This window comes from Coturnix japonica, chromosome 19, assembly GCF_054131305.1.
Source record: "Coturnix japonica strain WE chromosome 19, WE-NBRP24, whole genome shotgun sequence".
Taxonomy (NCBI): domain Eukaryota; kingdom Metazoa; phylum Chordata; class Aves; order Galliformes; family Phasianidae; genus Coturnix; species Coturnix japonica.
This window is the reverse complement of record NC_140681.1, coordinates 10,723,750-10,741,869: the sequence shown is the minus strand read 5'-3', so window position 1 is coordinate 10,741,869 and position 18,120 is coordinate 10,723,750. Positions and strand designations below refer to the sequence as shown.

At 52.8% G+C, this 18,120-nt stretch overlaps 2 protein-coding genes across 5 annotated transcripts in view; one reads left to right on the top strand and one right to left on the bottom strand.

Moving 5' to 3' along the window:
- Positions 1-18,120, bottom strand: part of NOL4L (nucleolar protein 4 like) — a 49,103-nt gene that overhangs the window by 18,205 nt on the left and 12,778 nt on the right. For 2 of the 4 annotated variants that reach the window (XM_015881883.3, XM_015881882.3), the window contains exons 2-4: positions 15,615-15,770; positions 12,541-12,652; positions 9,487-9,596 (exon numbers count right to left, since the gene is read on the bottom strand). In XM_015881883.3, the coding sequence (XP_015737369.2) occupies positions 9,487-9,596; positions 12,541-12,652; positions 15,615-15,770 (378 nt within the window). Of the gene's footprint in view, positions 1-1,198; positions 1,450-1,583; positions 1,720-9,486; positions 9,597-12,540; positions 12,653-15,614; positions 15,771-18,120 lie in introns of those variants that run through there. The other 2 variants (XM_015881885.3, XM_015881886.3) reach the window with 2 other exon arrangements.
- On the top strand, positions 1,199-2,867 carry LOC146757853 (uncharacterized). Its single transcript, XM_085520429.1, has 2 exons — positions 1,199-2,231; positions 2,329-2,867. The coding sequence occupies exons 1-2, from the start codon at positions 1,309-1,311 to the stop codon at positions 2,381-2,383; spliced, it is 978 nt and encodes a 325-aa protein (XP_085376555.1). The 5' UTR covers positions 1,199-1,308; the 3' UTR covers positions 2,384-2,867.

Genomic DNA, 18,120 nt, shown 5'->3' with positions numbered 1-18,120 from the left:
TTTTCTCTCGCCTTTCTCGAGTCTTTTATTTGAAAACACACCCTGTCTCACCACGACCAGACTTCCCTGGTGCAGTCGAACAGGAGCTGAGCAGTGTGCATCCCTTGGCAGCAGAGATGCTTTGGGAGCAACAAAGGTGATGCACAGCCCCAGGATCCCAGGCACAGCAACTCATGCTGGAAGGAGCCATTGGGAAAGATCCATTGGGAAACAGTGGGAAGGACCCACTGAGAAAGAGCCACTGGGAAAAGGGCCAGTAGGAAGGTGGCCTCGTCTCCACCTCAGCCACTGTTTAAACCCAGCCCTCTGAGCATGCCAAGAAGGTACTGAACCAGGTTTGACCCTAACTTAACCAGTTCAGCACACAGAAAAGCTTACTAATGGAAGATAAACGCTCCTGGTCAAGGATTGGTAGCACAGCCATGAGGAGCACAGTGCTTGCTGCTCTGGGAATCACTCAGTGTGGGGGAACACAGCTGAGGGGCAGCGATCTGAGACCACCAACCTACACACCAACCAAACATCCCGGGTGCTCTTTGTAAGGTACATCCATCCTCACTGACATTTCAGCTGATTTCAACGAGCACTTTGCTACTTCCCAAAACACCGGCTGGAAGAGTTAATCTGCAAACGTGAACAACAAATGGAAGAGGGAAGGAGAACAGAACCATCCCCTCTGCACACACACACACACACACACATACACACACATACACACACACACAGAGCCTTTCTGAGATCCCTTTGGGAGCATCACCCACAGCATCACACCGAAGCAGGGGCAGGGCGGGGGTCGCGGGCTGTCCGCGCTCCTGCTGTTCAGCGGGGAGGTGCTGAACGCGGGGCCGGGATCGGGATGGATTGAGCACAGCGTCCTCGGGGCTCATCCCCTGCCCCTGCCCGCCCGGTCCCTGTCGCCGCACCGAGCTCTCCCGACGCCGAACACGCGTTGGCTTTACACGCCGGCCGACGCTTCCGCCGCGGTACGGCCGGACAGCGGGCTGCCGGCAACGGGACGCGGATCCGCCACTTCAGCGTGAGACCCGGTGCCGTACGGAGCGGCTCCCCGCGTTCTCCCGACCCGGCCCGGTCCCGTTTCCCTCCGCCCGCTGCTCCCGGTGCAAATCCTCCGCCGGCCCCGCCGCTGGCAGCCGGGTTTCGGCGTGCGGCGGGGATTGACACGTAAGTAGGGCTTTACCTCGATGGAGGAAGCTATTTCCAGCACAATCCCCTCCCGGGGCCGGTGCCGGTGCCGGGGGAGCGGCTCGGCGATGGCGGCGGCGGCGCGGGGCCGGTGCCCGGGAATTAATGGGGCCGGAGCGCTCCCGCCGCCGCCTCCTCCCACTTTCTTGTGGGCTTTTGTGCTCTTCCGGGGAAGGGGGAGCCGCGCCGGGCGCGGGGAAGGACGCGCTAACCTTAACCCTTCCCGCAGCCCCAACGAGCCGCAACTTCCCGGGGAAGCGGCCGCTCCCTCCCCCCGCCACCGGCCCCGGAGTTGGGGAACGGCCCCGTATCGCCCCGCACCGCCCCCGCGCATCCCCCCCGCACCGCCGCCCCCCACCGGAGCCGCAGCCGGATCCTACCTGGAGCGGGGCCCGGGCCCTGCCGGCCTGCGCCAGCCCGGCGGCGCGGCTCGGAGCGCGGGGCGGGGAGCGGAGAACGGACGGACGGACGGACGGAGGGAGGGAGGGGGCCCGGGGCTGGCGGCGCTCCGGAGAGGCTGACAACCAGCTGCTGCACGGGGAGAGGGGCCGGCGCTGCGGAGCGCGTCACTCCCGGCTCCCGGGGGGGGCAGGGGGAGGCGGAGGGGGGCGAGCGGGGCCCGGCCGCGGGCGGAGGGGGCGGAGGCGGCGGCGGGGGAAGGGGAGCGGGGCCGCGGGGGGCGGGCGCACCGGGCCGGGCGCGGCGGGGGGCGCGGGGAGCCGCGCCTGGAAGAGCACATTGTGGAGGGGCCGGGGAGGGCCCTTCCTACGGGAGGAAGAGACAATGTCCAGGGCCGGGCGCCTGCTGGAGAGCAGCGAGAATGCACGGCACGGCTCGGTACGGCTCGGCACGGCTCGGTACGGCTCGGCACGGCTCGGCACCGCCGCCAATGCGCCCCGCCCGGGCTCCCTCGGCAGGGCACGGCCCCGGGGCTGCACCGCGCCCGGCTCCGATCGCCACCGCTGTGCCCCGCTGCCACGGCCCAGCTCGGTCCCGGAGCCCGAACGGGAGCGGGACCCCAGGATCAGGTCCGGGCTCGGAGTCGGCTCCTCAACTCCACCCAGCTGCGGGAGCGATGGGCACACGGTGCCCAGGCCACACGTTGGCTGCTTCCTTTTGTTTCAGATGCATCCACTCCTCGCTCCGGTGGGAGAGCAGAGGGAGAGCACCCGCTCCGTGAGCAGCACAGCTCGGTGCGGGGCTCAGCCGTTGTTCTGCAGCCGCTCCTGGGGCTGCCCGGTGAGGCACCCAGTGCTGGCAGTGCTCGCTGACCTCCTCCTGCACATCGCACCTCAATGTCCCCCCCAGCCCTTAAGGGTTACGAGGGGAATATTGCTGAAGTCAGCCCAGCAGTAGGGCCTCCACCAGTGCCAAGGATGGGAGCTGCCACATCCCTCTTTATGGCTTGTTGGTGCCCATGTCCAATTAACCACAGCACTGCTGGGAGGAGAAGGTCAGGGAGCACTGTGCTGAGCCCCGTGGGGTGGGAAGGTGAATGGGCACCGTGGGCACTGCACGGCCAACCCCTTCCCAGCCTGAGCTGAAGGAAGCAGTGGAACCCCGGGGTCCCTGCGGTGGGGAGGGCAGCGGCTGCGCTCCCTTCCAGCTCAATGGCTGCCGCTCCTCCCTGAAGCTAAAATAAAATCCTGACCATTTAAGGTGAACAGGAGACTTGCCGTGGACCTCGGAAGGGTTTTAACCCCTTCCCATTGCTGGGCTTTGTTTATTCCTCGTGCTCCCTTTGCTTCGAGTAAGACCACGCGGCACATCCAGCCCCCTGCACCGGGCACACAGCAGCAAGGGCACAAGGCTGACTCGGCCGCTGTGTTGCCTCACCATGTGGACACTTGTTTTATACTAAGTGCCTTTGTGTGGGCTAGGTTAATCCACTTTGGAAATGGATTAACCTAAATTTTGCATCGGCAAACTTAGCGTGGAACAGACGCATCCACTCGGGAAGGCAGGGTGGAGGAGCGGGCAGGGCTGCAGGCAGGAACCCTTCCAGGACCTGACCCCAGTAGGGTCACAGCCGCACAAGCGGGGTCATGAGCCCGACAGAAATGCCATTGTTTGTGGTAGTGCCTGGGGCCGCCAGGCCGGCACAGCGAGGCTGGGCACAGAAACGGGGCTCCAGTGGGAGGGAGAGATCTGCAAAGAGGCAACTGGGGCACCCTCCTGGTCAGGATCCTCCAGGTTCAAACCATGGAGGGGGAAATAACTAAATAACTGGCTATTAGGTATAGGATCGGTAATGGTCATTTATCAGGTTGTCAGGAGTAGGGTCAGTGCCTGACGGGACTGTGTTTAAAAAAACCCCAACATAATAAACCAGTACTACTGCTATTATATATAAAACACATCAAATATATTATTTATAAGTCGCTTCCTTCCTTCTCAGCGCGTTCGTTACCTCTGAACCCTGCAAACCCTTCCCTGTGGGCACACACATCCCCGCCTGCCTGCCCACGCACAACCAAGCCCTGCCCACAGGGCTGCCTCCTGCACACCCAGAACCATGCACACCATGAGGGGCTGCTGGCAGAGCTCAGCCTCATCCTCCTGTGCTTCCCTGGCCACACAGGCAGCGCTGGGGCTGCTCTCAGACCCTGAGATCCACTGCCTGTACACTGCTGGGGAGTGTGGACACAGAGATCTGCAGGGCACTGCGTGACGTGGGATCTGGCTCTCATGCTGAAGGAGCCACTGACTCGGGGGTGACCTTGTGCACGTCACTCCATGTTCTTGTGCCTCTGGAAGTGGGTTAAACAACAAACGGCACCTCCTGCATCTGCTGCTCCATGGCCACCAAACCCTACTGGGTGATGAGCATTAAAAATGCAAAGCTTTGCTAAGTGATGCCTGTAAAGAAAGCAGGACAACAGAGGCAGGGCCACAGCCCCACGGCACGAAGGGAGGTGTGACTTCTGCCTGCACTGTGTTTTATTTACGTGGCATCCAGAGCAGAGTCAGGAAGAAGTAGGGAAAAGAGGCTTGGGAAGCTTTGTTACAGAGCAGATCTGCGTGGGCTGAGGGCTGTGTTCCCCTTTCTCTTGGTCACTCCTTCTGCAGAAGCAACAGCTGTTGGCATTTGGCATATGCACAAATAGAAGTGCTTTTTTTTTTTTCCTTTCTTCAAGGGCAAAGGCCAAGAGATGGAAGGGAAACACAGCACACCTCAGGTTGCACCAGTCCCAGCAAAGCAGTATAAAGAGCTGCTTCTGCAGGAGGAATGTGCCTTCCCCAGGAGCTCAGGGGAGGGCTAGTCAGTACCAGGGATCCATATCCCATCCACAAGCAGGATCCATATCCCATCCACAATCAGGATCCATATCCCATCCACAATCAGGATCCATATCCCATCCACAAGCAGGATCCATATCCCATCCACAAGCAGGATCCATATCCCATCCACAAGCAGGATCCATATCCCATCCACACGCAGGATCCATATCCCATCCACACGCAGGATCCATATCCCACACCTCGCAGCTTCTGACTCACAGCTTTTCTCCTAGCTGCCACACCAGAACTGAGCCATTTTAACCCCCATAGCCAACACAAAGCCCACCTTTTGCCATTCTCAAGCCACACTGTGTTTCCAGCATCCATCTCTGTGTGTGCCAGCATTATGCTGGGACATGCACGTGCCCATTCCCAGCCCTGCAGTGTGGCAGCCCAGCGAGGCACACGCCTGCCTGAGCAGGTAGAACAGGAGCAGAAACAAAAGCAAGAACACAGCTCAAGGTTACGACGCTGAACCACACAGCTTCATTTTTTGCAGTAACGGAAATCATTAATAACAGTTCACGCTCTCAAAGTAGTTGCCATCCAAGCTCTTGAAGAGCTTTATTAGTGCGTGAGACCTCAGAAGTCTCTCTAAGGTATTAGCCCCTTCTTAAAGGGAGAGGGCAATTAGGAAACAACCATTTGTGTGCCTCGATCAAAGTCAGCATGCAGCACGTCAGTGAGTGAAGGGAAAGCAATGCAGACAGCCCACGGCCATGGCCACAGGAGGAATGGACCCATCAGGAACCATAGCGTGATCCCCCAAGTGCCTCTCCACCAGCCTGCAGCCACCAGCAGGGATAAGGACCCGAGCAGTGGCACGCAGCGCATGGTGCAGCCTGCAGCCTCACAGGACATTGTGGTGACTGGCATTGCTGAGATCTGGCAGTACAACCTCATTCAGTGCCTCCTTCCCATAGGAAATAACGTGATTTCCCTTAGAGTCAGGGCCACAGCATCGTATCTCACATGGAAGATGCCAGCAGTATTTATCCCAGCCAGCCCATGCCTAGATCTCAAATCATTTTGCTTGCACTGAGCACATACAAAGCTTACCAGCAATGTGGCTACAGACACAGAGGGATCTACACAGCTGGAAATGAAACTTCTCCTGCTTTAACTAGCTGGGAACCTCACGGTTAATTCCAATCACAAAAATGAGTTGACCTTCACTGAAAGCAAGCCATTCAGAGAAGTCTGAAACCAAGCTAAATGGTTTGATCATCTGACCTCCTGCATCTCATGAGCCATTAAAGCCAAGGCTAAAAGTTTCACTAAACTGTCTTTGTCAGCTTAAGAGGGTGGAGGGAAGATGCAAATGTGCAGAATGGAGCTGCAGGGCTGGACCCACTGCCATGGCTGGACAGCCTGTCCTTTAGGGCAGGATTGAAATGCATGAGCCAAAGCCTTCTCTGCCAGCAGAAGCTGCATATCCACTAGAGGGCTTTGCTGATGCAGAGCTACGAGTAAGCCTCCACTGCATCAATTAAATCTGTATTTCCAATAGTTATGTCTGTACTGAACTGGGTAATTTGCATTTAGTGAAACAATATCTTCTAGATACGTCCAGGACTGCCCTTTTGTTTTGGTTATTTATATAACCGTGCCCTCATGCTGCAGCCCCCTGCAGCCCTGCAGTGCACACTGTGAGCCAGGAGCTGTGCACCAAGCCGCAGGACAAGGCCCCTTCTTTCCCTCCCTCCCTTCCAGGCACTCACAAGTCAGTGTGGCAAAGCCATGGCAACAAGAGAAAAGCTCCTGTTATTTCACATCCTGCCATTCACCGACTGGGTGACCTTCTGTTAGCAGCCACTGAAGCAACCTTTGGAAATTTTCCGTATCACTTAAACCTGGTTGCTGTGCCTGCCAAGGTAGCAGCCACACCTCCCAGAGCAGCAGAGTGGGTTTGGAGCTCTGTGCATCTCAGCCTGCCATGTTCCACCCAGTGCTGAGCACGGAGCCCTGGCAGGAATCACCTGAACAGGGTGGTGTGAAAAATAAACCCAGGGATGAGTCTGAAAATGATGATAGAAAAAGATGGTCTGGGAAATGACTGCAATAAAACTCAAATAAGCAATCATTTAAACATGCTAATATTTATCGCCTGAAAACGAGGTGGAAGGATCATTATAGATGGATATTAAAGACATTCCTTTTTTTGCTGCAAGATTGAGAAGGTCAGAAGTTTGGGGGATGCCTTAATACCTCTGCAGACCCCTGAAATATGGCTAATTCTGCACCGTGTTTAAAGGGAACGGGCCCTCCTGGGCCCTCTCACATATGAGAACTGCTATAAAATTGGAAAGAAGGAAGACTCACAGCCCAGGAGCTCCTGCATGTTCTAGTGAACCCAATTTAAACAGCATGGGGCACTCATGCCAGAATAGATGTACTGACTCGAAATATATTGATCTCCACTGATGTGAGAAAATAATCTGACTCCTGTTCTCTGAACACTTCCATACAGGATGGTGATTTGCTTTCTGGTTCTGTCAGTTCTGCAGGAACCCTTCATTGCAGGAACAGCCCTGGGAAGAGCTCCTTATTTCGTGGTTCTTTTTGTTCCTCAGTGCAGACAAAATGCTCTCAGGTTCTTCTGGCAGAATTTCCTGGTGGAGACACTGCTGCCCTGATACTGATATGCTTAACAGCAGTCATAAATTACAGTTACATGCACTTTTTTTTTTCCTCCTGAATAATGAAGTTAAAAGGCCACTTTGGCATAAATTCATTCATTGTTAGCCCCTGTGAAGCAAGCTCCTCCTGGTGCTGCTGCATACAAATAATTGCTTTTGGCAAAAGCCAAGTAGAACACAAGTCACTTGCTTCATTTATTTCTATTATTACCATCAAATGCTGGCGTAGTTCTGGGCTGTGAGGTGGCAGGGCAGCAAAATGAGACAGAGGGATGAGTGTCTTAATGTAAAGTTGGATACATCAAAGCCATGCTGTGTGTATTTGTGAGCATGGTGCTCCTTCCCAGGGGTGGCCATGAGCCGTGTCCTTCAGCACCAATGGCATCTGTGTCCCCTGGGTTTTCTCCCTGGGTTCCTACCATGGTATCCTCCTCAGACCGCTGCTATACTCAGGTATGATAAAGAGCTTCAATGCTACATGGGTTTGAGCAGTAGAGCTGTGATCTTTTGCCATTTTCTCTCAGGAATCTCACTGGAATTTAAGGGACACGTCAAAAGGCGAATGTTACTTCTTCCAAATAGTTTTTTTTTTTTCCCCTCAGCTGCTGCAGCTCAAAAAGCTTAGAAAGCTGCATTGCAACATACCACAGAAAGAGCAGCAAAAGAGGCAAGGAAAGAAAACAAAGTACAATGATTTATGGTCCAGGCCAATGACTGTGTGTCACCTCAGCTGGTCCTCTTTTTGTTCCTGCAGGACATATGCTTTGATTGCAATCTTCAGGAGCGTTCTCATGAGCAGTACACTGTATCAGTCCATCTAGTGGGAGATCCAGTGTACGCTCCTACAGCAAAATTCAGGGTATACACTTCTCACATCTCTGAATCACCAATCTGAAGCTCTCTAAGCAAGCACCCCTATAGCTGCAACTTCCCAACTCCTAACTCTGTAGCCCTGTCTGCTACCTCCCATGACAATCTGTGTTATGGAAATAATAGCAAACTGTAAGTCCTGTTTCTACCAGCATAAACCGGCACAGGAAATTGGGCAAGATTCACAACATGCTTCTCCTGAATGGAGATTTGGGGCCAAGAGGAATAGACCTATCAGTGAAAAAGGTGTGAGTGGTAAATACACAAACCTCTCAGGCTGTCTTTTATGTACACATCAAACTTAACTCAAAGGAACTGCCTCAGGTTCTGAAAAGCACGACCTTAGTGAGGAAAAGGTTGGTGCTTAATGGCATGCATAGCAGCAGGGTCTGCAATCACAACAGCACTCTGATTTGCACAGAGAACCAGCAACCAAAAGGAAGGGCAGCCCTCCATTCTGCCTGACCAAACGAGTCCCACAGCCCCATCCAGCAGCCCAGGGCTGGAGCTGTCCAGAGTTCTGCCTCCAGCTCACCATGAGCAGCTCTGCTCTCTGCAGGCACAACCTCCAACTGGCTCAGTGTCCAGCACACGCAAAGGAAAACACTCCAAGGTGCAGCAGTGCTTCCTGCCAGATGTCAGGCTTCAGGAAGTTTTCCCTGCTGGATGCTCTGTACCCATTCCTTTGCTCCTGACAGCGGATCCACAGCCGCAATTCCACACCCTGGCACCAGATTCTCTAACCAATGTCCCCCCAGATAGAAAACATCCATTGGCACAACTTCACAGCTCAAGCTATCAGCAGTCTTCCCCTCCCCTGCACAAGGCAAACTCTTTCATTCCTGAGAACTGGCAGCAGCGTACAAGATCAGATTGAGGTTCTGGTGTGCTGGAAAGCAGATCCAGCACTGGCTCCCAGTGCCGATTTGTGGGGAGTGAGTAGAACACGCTTTGCTTTTTATAGACCGTTTCCATGGTGCACAGAGGTTCCCACTGCTAATTCTGCAGCTGCAGAACTCCAGAATATTGCGTAGCCTGGGTTTAATCCTGTGGCATTCTGCCCCTTCTGCTCCAAATCCAAATGCAGTGGCCTGACACCCCCAGAAGCCAACTGAGCCCCCTCCCAGCACAACATGAGGGCAGATGGTGCTGAGCTGCACCGAGCTGCTGGACAGAACCACCCCACCTGCTAAAGCTCCCAGGAAAACACAAGGAGGTAAAGAGATCAATTCCTATTCACCATATGTGTTTTTAAGACTTCATAGTAGAACTACATGCCTAAAGAACAAGCAGACCATCCACAACAGCAACACCCTCCCACGTCCATGGACCAGCACTGGTCATATGTGGTCAAAACCTGCCCCACCTGGACAAACACAACATTTCCAAAAGCATCCTCCCAACATCCCCCCAGAAGCACCAGCCACCCCCAGCCCCAGGAGCAGAAACCCGCCTCGTGCCTTGCACTGCCCCATGGCAGAGGATAACTCACCTGCTCCTGTGAATTCATCACCCGCAGCTTCATTTGCTTCAGGTAAGTAGAGGTGAGAGGCATGTTGTAATCGATGATCCCAGAAACCAGAGAGGAAGGTGGTTCGCTCTCTGAAGAACAGAGGAAAAACTTCATTCAGATACAGAGATGTGGGAGCACAAACCTGCAATGTGTTGTCATCAATACCAAACATGTATTTAGAAGCACTTAAAACCCCCAACTGGAGCCAGTGCCCACTGAGCTGAGGTTCCTACACGAACAAGGCTTCACCCAGAGGATCATTATAGAACAGATGTTGTTTTGCTAAAAAAATAAAGCACTGCTCTCACCTGTGAAAGGACTATATGCAATGTATCATTTGTCAGCCTACCAAACTCAAACCTAACAGACTAAGAAAGTGAGCCTCGCTGAAGGTCTCAGAAACACTTCCATGCAAATGGGATTGATGCAGAGTGTGATCAAGAATATATTTCCAGTGTGCTTTGGCATTGCAAAGTCTCACCAGTTTTGCTGGGATTCCCTCAGGTAGGAGTTACTATTAGGGCAACTTATTAAGTGTCTCTGTCTGGTGACGAAGATTATTTTTAACACCCTCATTAAAATACAAACTTAATTTATAAAAACCTTTAATTTAAATTGTTCTTGTTGGTTCGTCTGCCAGAACACAAGCTCCAGCAGCAGCAAAAGGAGGATTTCCAGGAGCTGAAGGTGAACTGGTGGTGGGAGGTTTCCTTTCCCATCTCAAAACCTCAGTGCCTGCCTTGCATTTTCTGGGGTCACCAGTTTCACAGGCACCTTTGACACAGCCCCTTTTACAAACGGCCTTCACAAAATGTTTTACAGCACCTTAGAAAATCCATCAGCCAGCCGTAATGGGGCTGCTTCTCAGAAATGCTGAATATTGCAAAAGCCCAATGAAACTCAGTGGACCCGAAGACGCTTCGCACCTCTGGAAATATCAGATCTATTGTGTCTGATTAAGAAATGACCTGACCCAAAAGCATATTGTCCGTAGCTGACTTAAACATTACATAGTTTTTGCAAGAGCCTAGTTAAGATCCATGGAAATGCAGAGTTTGCTCTCCAGGTCCTGGGCACCTGCACCATCCTGGATAGCTGGATGGATACCCACGACTGCTCAGGTCACTGGTTTGCAAACAATGTGGAGCTGCACAGCTTTTAGGAATGTTGTAAACTTAGGAATCTTGTAAACTAATTCATCGCCTCTTTTCCATGGCTGTGTATCACTGCTCTCCATCACGCTTTGGCCTATGAATTAATTACGAGCATTCCTCTGTATAAATTAAGCAAGCAAAACAAACCATCTTTCCACGGTGCAAGGATGTCAGCTTGTGACGAAGAGATGCTAAAATCCCAGTACAAGGAAAGAGCTCCCAGGAACAAAATCTCCTTTGCTCAGTGCTTGCACAGTGAGAATGGCTCCAGGGAAACAGCTGAGCATTCTCCAATGGGAGCAGAAAGAAGGAGGACCTCAATGCTCAGCCCTGCCTGAAACCATCCTGGTATAAACCTGGAGCCATCCCATCAGCAGCAACAAATGTCCTGTGAATCTGAATTGAATCCTAATTCCAAGTCTGTATAATTCCACTGGAATTACTCCTAATTTAATAACAGTGTAAAAATGCCACAGCAAAGTCCAATGTTCAGAGCTTCCCAGGTGCAAGATAATTTTCTTCTATGAATTATGTGAGTGCCCTGCAGGGTTCAATGTCAGGTATGTTTAATTAGGGTTTTTTCTGATCACGTAGAAAGTGTGTTGAGATTTGCTTAATGGACAAGTAGAAACAGATAGGGACAACTCCAATTTTTTCTTCTCACTAAGTTAAACGTTACATTGGTCTATGTGTATGTATGCACGCACACCCAGGCAATTTTCCTATAACCCCACCATTCTGTAGGTGATTTGCTCAAGATGAATTGTGGAATACGTAGTAGTGAAATCAGATACTCTTCCCCAGTAAAAGTAATCTTATCTAATCTACTCTATGTTGTTTCACAGCTACTTAGTCACTATTTAGGTACCATTCTGAGCAGAAGGGCATTTCTGTCCTTCCATTCCTTTTACACCTGTTCTCTTCCTTTTAGGTTTATTTCCAAGAGAACTGGAAAACTTTGTGACTATTCTTTGCTTCTTGCTCAGGGTCAAGCTAAATGCTCTGCCTGGTCTAACAGCTGGGTTCACCCCCAGAGAGACCAAAGGCCAAAATTTCCCTCAACCTAATTTGAAAGTGGGACCAGGCCCTTGGCAGGCAGGAAGGGCAGGTGCTGTGCAGATGGAGCTTGGGCTAATAAATATCAGAGTGTTATCTGGGGCAGTTTCTAAAAGATAAAGCTTTGCACTTGATGAGGTAAACAAGTTTGTAATTCAGAAGAGAACCCATCCAAATGTCAACTTGAACCATCTACTCTAGAAGAGAACTTGGTCCCATCTTATGCTCTGCTCATAGCTCCTAGGCCTTGGAGCTGCACATTGGCTCTGTTTATAAAAGAACTGTAATGAGTAAACTACCATAGTCACCACGCTAATTGGTTGTATACACAGGCATAATATATCTTTGATTACCAAAACACTTTCTGTTATCCAAAATGGGATCACGATGTGCGTATCTATTAATTACTGCAAATTTCTTCTTTATCAGAAACTTCAATTATTCAAACACATTGTGTCTTTCATTACCAAATTAATAGTTTAAAGGAAAAACTTTAGGTTTTACCAGAGATCTAGCGGGTTGATTGCACATATAGCTGCAGTGTTTTTGACACAGGCCTTGTGGGGTTGCACTGGGAAAAGGGAACCAGAGGTGGAACTGCTCAGAAGCAGAGCTGGGTTGAGCAGCCCCATCTCGCTTCCCCTGCCAAAAACAGCGCCCAAACTGGACTTTAAACAATTCCCCAGGTTTTGCTGTAAAAGCAAATTGAAAATACACAGGTTTGGAAATCCATTTGACAGAGACAAATCTCATGAATGAAGCAGTCACTGACAGCTCTCAGTGGTGTCTGCTGGCTCCGCTCACACAATTTGCTTGCCTTTACCTTTGGGCTCCAGTCCGTTGGAGTTGAAATGCATCCTCTTCTGGCACTCTGTGCAGCTCATCAGGAACCTGGTCACAGCTTCTCTTGGGAGAAAAGCATAGGTCTCCGCAATCTGGGAAAACAAGGAAAGGGTTTTATGTGCTGGCAGAGAGAACCTGAGGGCTGGGACACAGCACGAGCACTGTCCCCTTAGCCCAAATCCCGTAACACAGCTGTGCACAGCTCCTGAGCACCATAACACAGCAGCACATTGCTCCTGAACCCCATCTGGGGACTTCTCATGCAGCCCCTCCTGTCTAGAAACTCCTTCCTGCTCTGCTTGGGCTCTGAGAAGAGAGAAGCTACGGTTGTGTAAGGGCTGAATGAGAAAGTTAGGGCTCTCCAGCTCTGTTTGCATTGCTAATTACCATTGCACCACTAACCTGAAGAATACATTAATCTTTTGGAAGGGCAGGTCACTTTTTCCCACAATGACAATCAATTACTGTTAATAATACTTTGCACTTTTGTGACATATTTTACCTAGGGAATCAAAAACACTCTTACAAACAGTAATGAATAAAGTCCTAAACCTTTGAGGGAAATCTGTATATAACAGCTGAGGATGCATTTTTAACATTGGCTACCTGAACACTGCATCCAGACCTCAGCACCCACAGAAGGCACCTGGAGGTCAGGAGCCCTCCTGTTCCAAGCAGTCCCATTCACAGCACATTTAAAGACCAAGACTAGATTATTTGGAGAAGGGAGAAGGTGATTTTAATGTCACCATTTCTGTAAGGCCATAAGAGACCACCAAATCATGGTGTCAGATCTGTACAGCACAAGTCAGGGTACCTATCCCAGGTTCTCCTGCAGCCCAGCAGCCAGTGCTTTGCCTAAAACATCTTCCAGCATGACATCTGGTCTTAATTGAAAGACATTAAGAGGGTGGGGAGTCCACCTCTTACTTTAGGGCTGGCTCCTACGGTTAATCACCCATCCTATTTGGTCTGAAGGCCCTGTCCCAGCACAGCGGTTCCCAAACCGGGGCCATGACCCCAACAGGGGTCACAGCACTTACAAGTGGGGTCATAAAGCAGACAGAAATCCAATTGTTTGGGCCCCTCCTCGGGTGGCGAGCTGAGCAGAAGCGGGGCTTCCAATGGGAAACAGCACAGCAGGGCAGCACAGGGACGTCCCGGCCCCCTCCTCTGGACTATAGGCACCATCCTCCCACCTTATTTCATAACAAAATTAAAAACGCATACATTCCAAGCATTTTTCTACCTCACAGGAAGGGGTGAAGTTGAAGCTTTCTTGAAAAGAAGAAGGGAAAAAAACCCTTGTGGAAGCAGTGCAGTGCAGTGGGGCAGGGCGGGGGGCTTGGCTGAAGCAGCACAGCCCTGAGGCCCAGCAGAGAGAGGCGTCCACCTCCGCTGAGCGGCAGCAGAGCCCAGCCTTTGGCACACACGTAAATGCCGCACGGGTGGAAAGTTCAGGCAGGGACCTCGTCCCAGCAGCCAAATGGAGGATGCAGTGCTTGGTCCTCATGGGATTCTCCTGCCTAGATACAGCCCCATCCAGCTCTGCTGTGACTGCAGGGATGCCCGGCTCTGCCGTTAGCTCTGGGAGGTATTTATCAGTGCTCCAGCACTCAGAGCACCCGCAGAAATGCTGACATTGAAAGGCCTGAATATTGCTGCTGGCAAATGTGACGCGGTGGCTGCCCCTCCACCTTGAGCGGGGCTGTGCCTGCATCCCTGCCTGCTCTGCTCCAGCAGAGCCCCAGCTCCCGCTGCAAACGTTCAGCTAATTTTAGTGATACAGTTGTTATTTCTCAGCTGATTTGATGCTCTGCAGAGCAGACAGCTTCCCTGATGAGTTATCTCCCATCCAAACTCCCTTTCTGATTGCCTCCCTCCGGAGGTCAGGGACAAGGGCAAACTCTCCAGTGCCTCTCTAATCATAAATGGAGGGCAGCAGGGAGGCAGGAGGGGCCGGCAGGATGTGGCCATGCAGAGCACCGGCCCCTGGGTGCCATGCTGTGCTGCGGGAGGAGCTCAGCTGGGAGGAAGGGAGAGAGGGGAGTGTGCTAAGCAGGATGCAGCCTGATCCCAGAGCATGGCTTTGTGCTTCTGAGAGATGAAGCGAAGGGATCAGGGAAGGGTCGGTGTGGTCTGCAGGGCACAAAGCGCTGTGCAGTGACAGCAGAGAGGACCCGTAGGGTGGGGGCTGCACAGCCAGTGTCCAATGGAACATGACAGCCCCCAGCCCTGCACCGAGCCCTGCACAGCCCCAGGGTGAGCACAGAGCAAGGCAGCTCCCCAGGAGGAGGCACGCTGCAGGCATGAGCTGTGCCAGCCACATGTCTCCAAGAGACCCATGTCTTAGGCTGCAGGATTTGTGACAGCAGCTTGGATTTGGACCATGAATTCAAGATCTTCTTTTACCAGGAGAGCCCAAATATTTGCATCGAAGGGCTGTGCAGAGTCAGGAGAAACAGCAAGCTCCCTGGAGAAGCACACTTCAAGCTGAATTATTCCTGACCTAACTAGAGTGGTTTCAGGATGGATAGATCTGGTTTTCAGCACCGGGGAGCACCTGAGCAGACCCAACCAGGGAGCTGCCTCCATTTTGCAGTGCAGGGAGCCAAAGGCAATGCTGTGGTGCAGCACAGGGCTGGGCTCCAGCCGAGTCCCACAGCCCTTCCCTGGCTGCTGCTGCCCCAAGGCCCTGGGGACAGCGGATGGCACAGGGGAGGCAGATGGCACAGAGCAGCAAGGGGGGGTCTGGGTAAACATCCCCTCACATCAGCAACACTGAGCATTCCTTTTTTTTTTTTTTTTTTCCTTTTCCCCCAGACATGTACAGTTGCCTTTGTATAATTCATTTGGTCTTTCCTCCTCCAGCAGCCGTGCTGCTGCTGCTGCTGCTGCCCTGTTTCCTCCCATCTCCCTGGCGCAGCTGCTGTGCCTTTAAGCAGCCCCTTTCTCACGCCTCCTCATGCAGGAGAGCGGCCCCGCTGCCTCTGGGCCTCCCCTGTGAGCAGCAGTGGCCCCCCCACACCCGTCCCCCCGCAGAGGGAGTCTCACCGCTCGGTAGGTTTTCTTCTGCCCGGCATGTTTGGGTGCTTTGCCCGGCTCTGTCGAACTCTCCACATGCATGGAGTAAATGATGTCAAAGAAATCTTCCACCACAGCCACGCGTTTCAGAGAGATGCCCTCGGGCTCCGACAGTCCATCTGCCCCCTACAACAGTGCAGGCAAGTCGAGTTAGTGTCAGCAGTGGGTGACAGGGGTGACGAGATGGGCCCGGGGCTAACGCGATGGCGGGGGCAGAGCTGCAGCATGCTGGCCATGAGCTGCCGCGGGCGCAGGGGAGAAGGGGGGGGGTGAGAGCTCCGGGAGGAGGATGCTGTGGTCAGGGCAGTGGCTGCTGCTGCTCTGCTGCTCACGCTGCCAGGGAAATTGGGCCAGGAATAAAAACAAGAGAAAGGTCCAGAGCGGAGTCACAACCAACCGAGAAATGTGATTTTCGTAATTGTGATAAGCTGGGAATAGGCAGGGGAAGCTCTTTGGGCCTGCAGTGTGCTAAACCGCCTCGGGAACCCCTGGAATGTGCATCCTACGTGTAGGTTAGCCATGCTGAAGGCAGTCCCCTTGAACACCACCAATAAGCAGGACAAGATCGCAGCGCGATGCCAGGATGTGGCCCCTAAGGGAACGAGGCAGCATCGCCCTCCTTCCCTGCGCTGACCTTCCCGCAGCACCCTCCCTCCCTCGCCCACGCGGAGCAGCTGAGCGCTGGCAGCAGCAGCACAGCTCTTTGTGTCAGGATGTGCCGGGGAGCAGGAGGCTGCATGCAGCTCAGCGTGGCGACAGACTGGTGGGAGTGGGAAGAGCGGAGCAGCGCTGCTCCAAGCTGGCTGCAAGGAGCACAACGAGCTCACATTGGCAGCAACCCGGGGCGTGGGGCTGCCCGGGTGCTCCAGGCACAAAGCACAGCATCAGGGGAGGGTTCTGGAAGCTGCTCAGCCTGCGCCATGAAAAATGTCGGCATAGCATATATATATATATAATACACACATTGGTACAAATATGCATATATACAACACACCCCTTTGAGGCTTGCTTTCTGCAAATAAACTCACAGATGCAGCCCAGTCTGTACACAGCAGGCTGGGGAACAGCAACCTGCACTTACAGGGCTGAGCCCCTCTCCTATGAAGACAGGCTGAGGAAGCTGGGGGTGTTCAGACTGGAGAAGGCTCTGGGAAGACCTCACTGCGGCCTTCCAGTACTTGAACAGAGCTTATAAACAGGACAGAGACTGACCTTGCATGGGCAGATAGTGATAGGACAAGGGGGGATGGCTTTAAACAAAAAGAGGGGAGATTTAGGTCACACGTGAAGAGGAAATTCTTGACTTGCAGGGCAGCGAAGCACTGGCACAGGCTGCTCAGAGAAGTGCCCATCCCTGGAGGTGCCCAAGGCAACCTGATCTGGTGGGGGCACAGCACCCATGTTCAGCATGACCACAGGGGACTTGAGAAATGGGCACTAGGGTTTCTCCTCCACAACCAACCGCCTTCCCCCGGGTGCCCCAACCGAGCCTTATATAAAGGTGGCTGCAACAAAGAGAATATTGAGACCGAACACAAGGGGCACGGCGCAGGGCTGACGTGGTGGGGGTCGGAGAACTTTGCCTGAGGGAGGGTTTCTGAGGAATAGATCTAATTTCTTCTGTCACTGTTCAGGGAGTTTCACTTTAATCCAGGGCATGGGTACTCCCTTGCCAAGGAAGAGAGGGCATTAAGAGCCTTCCTACTGACCAATAATCCTCAGAGCAGGGTTGAAATGAGGATAATTAGAGAAATGGGACAAAGGAAACTGCACCAGGGGAAAAAAAAAAAGCACAGGCAGACAAAACAAGCACAGCCCTCAAAACTAAGGTTGTAACCAACTGCACGCACAAACCACTGTCTCCAGGGCCACCCGACCAACAGACACCCTCATCCCTGCAGGGCTGGTGGTTGCCTGTTTCCTCCTGGGTTTTACAGCACCCACAGCTAAAGGCTTCGTGCTCCCTGCAATGCTCTGGGAAGCAGGTGAGATGCAAGCATCAAATCCTCTGGATCTCAGAAGCCATATCACGCTGGTGATTCTAGGATTACCAAGGTTCATCAGTGGCAATATAACTAAATGTTGACTCAGGATTTAAGAGGACACATGTGCTGTGTGTTACCTCTCCGAGCGCCTGTGTCCCTCTCTTTCTTCCTTCCACACCAGCGCCACTCACAAGAATCCAAGGCATGAGTCACAGCCCGTCATATCTCAGAATGGCTTAAAAGCCATTAGGTTTAAAAGGCAATAAAAATCGCTCGGGATGAAGACGGATGAGCACAAGGGATGCTTTTGCCCCCTTCTGGTGTTGGGGCTATACTGGAAGCTGCCTGCCCCCAAAACACATAAAAGATTCAGGAGCAGAACTCAGCCTGGAGACGCGGCTGTGGCAGCAGGTGCCTGGCAGAGCAGCCCTTCGCACCTCCATGCTCCCTGCATGGCCCTGAGCTGCTCTCCAGCCCTTCTCCTCCCCTCC